General features: G+C 40.4%; 1 protein-coding gene across 1 annotated transcript; it reads right to left on the bottom strand.

The window, feature by feature from the left end:
- Positions 1–3,075: 3,075 nt before the first annotated feature.
- On the bottom strand, positions 3,076–6,528 carry polr2m (RNA polymerase II subunit M). Its single transcript, XM_063881813.1, has 4 exons — positions 6,151–6,528; positions 5,260–5,811; positions 4,880–5,102; positions 3,076–3,963 (listed from the first exon to the last, which is right to left on the bottom strand). Exons 1-4 carry the CDS (start codon positions 6,258–6,260, stop codon positions 3,820–3,822), a joined length of 1,029 nt encoding a protein of 342 aa, XP_063737883.1. The 5' UTR covers positions 6,261–6,528; the 3' UTR covers positions 3,076–3,819.
- Between the last annotated feature and the right edge of the window lie 2 nt (positions 6,529–6,530).

Raw genomic sequence — 6,530 nt, 5'->3', positions numbered from 1 at the left:
TGAGTGCAGTATTTAACAGACAAACACAAGCTCTGGCCACATTCATATGCAATAAACTAACCATCTCTGGTAAATGTAAAAGAAAATGAATGAGAAAAGTTAATCTTAAGAATGTAAAAATGCAATAAATCATCCCCCTGACTATGTTTTACAACCGGCTGGCACTCGGTTCAAGGCACCTCTGTCTTTTTCTTACCTTCAAAAGATTGGCCCATCAGTCAAGGAATATTTTCCTACGGGCCGTGCCGGTGAGACAGCTGCAGGACTCTCATGAATGTTGCAGCCACATATCATGCTTCCTCTGGAAGTCAACAGTCATGACATGAACTATGTGCGAGCTTCCTCTCACACACACATTTCACAGTGAGATAAGTGGAGACCTCAGCACAGTCCTGTCAGGAAAGTATTTACTTTCCTTGTGGCCGTGTCAAGAGAACACACACACACACACACACACACACACACACACACACACACACACACACACACACACACACACACACACACACACACACACACACACACACACACACACACACACACACACACACACACACACACACACACACACACACACACACACACACTGAAGTCACACACGTGCAAAAGTTTGCTTCTCATTCACAGCTCGAGACATTTGCATATAAAACATTTGTTCCGACTTTCACACTAGGGAGCTGACTTGTTTTTCTTCAACCTTCTGTGAGGTTTGTCTTGTTAAGATGAGTGAAACACATTTTAAAATAAAATTAAAAGAACATTTATTCTAAACGTTTTTTAATAATAAAAGCTCAATCTGATTCAGTTCTGCTAAGTGTGGAAAAGTACAGCAAGTACTCATGTGTCGTACCTGCACTTTACATGTTGTGTTTATATGTAAATGTTTCCTTTACAGATTAGATTTAATACTTTAAAACATGATCATTCTTATAATACCAAACCAAATGATACAGCTTTTTTTGGCTTGTGACTCCTTATGTAAAATTTAACACTATAAATTGGTGTTGCATAACTTTTTTTTCCTTTTGCCTCTCCTATCTCACGACCCCTCAGATTTATCTTGTGACGCTTTAGAGGGCCTGACCCCTAGGTTAGAAACCACTTCACTAAACTGTTTAATTGTAAGCTATAGAGTAGGTTTAACTTACAATATACAGTATAAAAATACAGCAAAATTGTCATTCTGCTTTATTGCTTAGGTAATAAGAATCGAATAATCTCAGCTATAATTCAACTGTCACAGAGGATGTGTATTATGCATTTTTACTTTTAATACTCTGAGTACATTTAGAGGATATTTCAGTAAAGGGTTAGAGCACTTTTTCTCACCGATGTTCCCAGTGAGAGGGAGAGCTGGTTCTGATTGGGATGAGGAGATATGCTGTAACCTTATCTGCAGAAAGCTGCTATGTGCTGCATTATTTCATCTCCTTGTGTGCCCTAAAAAAATGACAAAACATCAGAGAATGGAAAAAGCATGACCTCAGACTTAGTAACCTGGCAGATATAATCCAATCATTCTGCTGAGGGCCTAACTCACGTTCAACCCCAGTCTATACATCATACTGTATATCTAATTTAAGGCCGAGCTGACGGCTCTTTGAAGAGGCAGTTTTGAAATCACATTCCAGTTTTCCCTCCCAAACAGCAAATTATTTCTACTCCCGCGAGACGTGTGATTTCGGACTCAGAGTTGGAGCAAATCACTTGCAGACTACTTCATGAGGAGCTTATTAATCTGAAACAAGGGGTCTGGGACTCATGCTGAAGTATAAACAACCTCATCATCAATGGACAACGTTTGAAAAAGAAAAGAAGCTTTGACTAGAGAATGCGCTTGGTTCCACCTCAACAACCTCAACAAACGTTCAGACTCAGTTTTGACGCCAGATACCACAGAGGAAAGCTGCAGCAAAAATGTGCCCCACAATTGGTAACAGTCTCTGAATTTATGTAAGCAAGGTAGGCTTTAATTAATCCCAGCACAATGAGGATCTTCTCGGAGCGTGCTCATGTATTTGTTTTTGGACGTCACCACACGGCCACTCTGGAGCCCATCAGATACAGTGTCTAAATACACAGCAATCAGATGGTTTGTCTCCCCTTAAAACATCTCCCACCAATGCCTAAGCAAAAATTACCAAAGGTTATCAAGGGCATCTACCACCAGACTCTGACCTACTTGAACCCACCCTCATTTCCTCTGAAATGTGCCTCAGAGCCTTATTTCCACCTCATTAAAACCCCTAAATCAGGCTGTTAAAATGAAGAACTCTTCTACGGGAGTGGGAATGGATGATGGGAAAGGCAGTTGGAAAAGATGCTGAGCGTAACTTGCACTTCTTATCTACCGCATATTAGCAAAGTTGAGAAATGGTATTTGCCATGTTGCATTAGCCTGCTGCCGTCCCATCATCGCCTGCCATTCCCAGCAACAACATGATCCAAATGCAGTCCAGATGTCTCCTCCATCAAGCTTCAATATTTCACTACCCCTGCATTAATCTTATCAAGTGTGTCACATATCCCTGCCTGATAACATCTCACAGGATTTCAGAAAACCTGTGCCTGCAGCGGACCAGAGCTTCATTAGAAACTGATATCGCCTTGCAGATTTATGTTGCACATAGATTAAATAAATAAGCTGGAAGTCTAACAATAAAGCAGTCTGTTTAACTGGTGAAGAATCTGCAGAGGGGAAACAGTCTTGTTTTCTGAAGGCACATATATTTACACAATTCTTTGTTTTTATACTTGATTTGACCTGTTTCATTTGGCTGTTTGATTTGGCTGTTTGATTTGGAGATCTATTGCGCCGGTTAAATACCACTATGAATGTAAAAGCAAATTATAAAATGTGTTTTATTTCACAGCTTCTCAATATTCCAACTAACATACAGTATATATGGTGGCAAATTGATTAATTATATAATGATGCAGATTCTTTTAATTCCAAACTGTACTAGGTTAGAGTTCAGTTTAGCCTCCTGCTGGCTCAGTCCTGTAGCAGTGAACGCTTTTTGATAATGCTAGTGACCTGAGGCTTTTACAGAAATTCACAAACCACAAAAGCAGTACAATAATTATACAAAAACATGTTTTATTTTGTACTACAGATATTATATTGTCAGCTGAATAAAACACTCAGACAAGGAAACGTGTTTTACCTTAAGAGTCAGCAATGAAAGAATATCTATTGTAGATTAATTTCTCTCCTCTCTGAAGAAGCTGACGAGGCACTTTGCAGCGTTTGTAATCTGTAACCTTCTCAGGAATCAATTGCATTTATTGAATTCTCATACACATTTCGTAATACTTCAATCTGATAGAACTTTCTGCAGGCTCATGTCTGGAGTTGCAGGCAGATCACCATTCTGCAAAACAGTCTGCTCCACATGCTGATGGGCTTTAAGTGCATATAATTATCAAAACACTCAATAGAAATTTTACCTCTCTCAGGACCAGACAGCCATGACATATTCAGTTTATCCCTTATGATGATACAAGTTTCAAATGTGCATTTAAGACTTGTATTCAACAGCAGGTATTATGTATTCCTGCAGGAAACTTAAACTACTGAGCCCAATACCAACTGAATGACAATTAGGTAAGCCGGTTTCTCAACCCGCCATTCAATGTCCTGAGCCGAGTCGGGGATACCAACTATGCCTTCACGCGGTGTAAAGACTCTTTTCGTCTCTTAAGAATACTTGTCCCTGGAGGGAAAATCCTGTTTGATGGGTCCTGATTGCAAGGTCCAAAGCCTGCTTCCCAAAAGGCCAAGGGCACTCTGGTTTCCCCAGCTCCGGACTTGCAGGGTCAGTCCTCGTCTGAGGAGAGCTGCGTTCCTATATCGTGAACCTCTCTGTAGGCAGCCATGGGGCCGCCGTCAGGAGTGTAGCTCCCCACAGAGACCTTCAATCCCTCAGACAGTTTCTGGGCTGCCAGCTTGGCCTGCAACTCCTGAAATTTAACACAGAAAAAAAGTTGACATGAATAGGCTGGTAAACAGAAAACAAGCACATTATTATTAAGCAGCGCAGCATTAAACCCTCAACAAAAGTAGGACTGATAATAAGCCTAACAGGCTTCTGTTAGTTGTCAACTGCACACTGTTTGACGTTTGGCTCTTACTTTGGATGGGATGTGACACACAGCGCCCATGCTGTCTGAACACTGCCCTCTAGAGCTGATGTGGACTTTACTGCAATTCCTTCTCTATATCCATAATTAGTTCAACACTTAATTAGATTAAATAAAGCAACTTTTGTATAAAACCAATTTGTTTGACATTTTGAATCCAGGTAAAGCATCAACACCAAACATATTGTTATGTATACTGTGGGTGCACCAATACAAAGAAGCAAATTCTTATTAATTAAAAACCTAATTGAACGTAAAAATCTGATCATACATTTGCATAGAAACTCAGAGAATAATTTCAATCGCTGTATGTACAAAAAGTATCACTGGTCTTATACATATCTATGATTTATTAACATAAATATTGCATCTTATGTCTTATGTAAAAATGCATAGCGTTTGACATGAAGCTGGTAAAACCACTTCGAAGAACAGCCAAGAAACATTATTTCTGACAAAAAAATGTCAGGTTTTTTTGCAGTCTGATGAACCCTTAAAATAATAATCCGTTACTCAAACTTGATTTCCTGGCTTGTAATTTGATGCATTTTTGCAAAACAGGGCTGTTTTTAACCTGCCAAATATATATAGTATACATACTATGTCTGATTGTAACCAGGGCATTCAAATATTGTTACCTCATCATGTTACTAAACGTATAGTAAGCCAGAAGAAATATCTGAACCCACTTTCTGCCTACACTGGAGTATAAGGTGTAGGGCAGGGCTGCACTAACCTGCTGCCTTTTGGTTTGATCCTGCTGTAGTGAGGCTGACTCGTCCAGAGACAGAAGCTTGGCCGGACTATAGATGAGAGGAGGCATCTTGGCTGAAGTGATGTCATCCAGATGCTTTCTGTCCCGCTCCCTCCTGGCCTGAGCTGAAAGCGGTAATGATCCTTCAGAAGAGCGGCTGGGTGGCGAGGATCCTGATGGAGAAGTGTCACTTCTGTCGGGCAGCCTGAAAACACAGTGGAATAATTGTTATTTAAAATAAGAACTATGAAATAAAGCAAAAATAACACACACTATTATTGAATGAAATCAACATAATTGTATAAGAATTTTTGGTAAATATGTAAACAGTAATCATAACATCATGAAAAAAGTAAACTCACTGGTGTGGTTTAAATCTTTGCTTCATGGGTGCTGAAGTGTTCTCCGTTCTTTCCAGAAGAGTAACATAGTGAGGCTGATTTGGTATTTGCTTTTTGAGAAAGTAATTGTCTCTTGGTGTGATGTTTTCACTAGTAGTAGTTTCAGATAGTCGGACCCTTTCAAAGGCTTCAACAAGGTCCCCATCTTTCTTTCGCTTATCAGAGTTCAGAGAGACCCCAGCTGCTGCCATCTCCATGGTTTCACCAGCAGCTGATCTAGAGACAAACTGGCTCTGTTGCTCGTCCAACGCTTTGCTTTCCTGCACATGAGCCGTGACCGCATCGCCTGCAACAGCCTCACTTTGCCTGTTTTGGTGTGAGGCTGAAGGTGCGTTGGGGACAGCACACTGTGATGTGAAAGCCTGCTGGTACTTGGACTGTAACTCTTTCCTGGCAGCAAACACCAAGCTCTGTTTCCTCTCATCCTCATCAGAGTATTCAATGGCAAGGTGTACTTTCTCTGCAAATTCTCTAATCTTTTTCCCTTTGTCAGGAAGACTTTGTAAAAACCTCCTATGAACAACACAAAAACATTATTTGAGTTTTTATTCTAAACACATGACCTTATTACCGTATGACAGAGCCTTAAGCTTATTTACAACAGAAGAGATGATTTGTTGATTTGTAGAAAGCAGGCATGCTGTACTCGACTAATAACAACATTTTAGCTAAGCTCGGTCACGGTGGAGCAGATCTCATTAGAAATTATAAACTTAAATTTGAGTTTAACGCTTTATGGTTCCAGCAAGTCAAACACTAGGTAGCCTAAGTCACAAACTTAGCAACATCTTTCAGCCCTCTCGGGGATAGTATATAGACAAGGCCAAAACTATAGCTGACAATGAAACTCACTTGTTCGAGAGTATCTTTTCCTGTCGAAGAAGCAGTTCTTGGAGCTCCTCTTTGCTCTGTTTCCCGAGATCTCCCAGCCGTCCCTGCCGCTCTGTCCATGAGGAGGACATCACTGTTAGCTATTGACAGCTAGCATTAGCTAACACTAGCTACAGACATTCACAAACAGTGTGAGCTAACGTTTACACACGCAGCACATAAACTCTAATCATACGTAAACCAGCTCAACAAGTTGGCTGTTAAAGGATCCTTTTAAAGTTAGAGAGTTTTGGAAAGCTGTAAAGGCGACAGGTTAACTTCTTTAACACATGAAACCACAACAATTCAATGTGGGACTCTTCTTCTTCGTGTGCGTAAATGTGAGCTGTAGCTCCAACGCC

This window comes from Eleginops maclovinus, chromosome 4 (genome assembly GCF_036324505.1).
Source record: "Eleginops maclovinus isolate JMC-PN-2008 ecotype Puerto Natales chromosome 4, JC_Emac_rtc_rv5, whole genome shotgun sequence".
NCBI lineage: Eukaryota > Metazoa > Chordata > Actinopteri > Perciformes > Eleginopidae > Eleginops > Eleginops maclovinus.
Note: the sequence above shows the minus strand (reverse complement) of the source record. Positions and strands in the feature narration are given on the sequence as shown.

Bases quoted from the DNA above. Each gene is read 5' to 3' on its own strand.
- polr2m (XM_063881813.1), bottom strand. From the start codon at position 6,260: ATGTCCTCCTCATGGACAGAGCGGCAGGGACGGCTGGGAGATCTCGGG. The intron at 5,812-6,150 runs GTGAGTTTCATT...TGTTGTTCATAG, and splicing joins GAAAAGATACTCTCGAACAA to GAGGTTTTTACAAAGTCTTC. The intron at 3,964-4,879 runs GTTAGTGCAGCC...GTTAAATTTCAG, and splicing joins ATCAAACCAAAAGGCAGCAG to GAGTTGCAGGCCAAGCTGGC.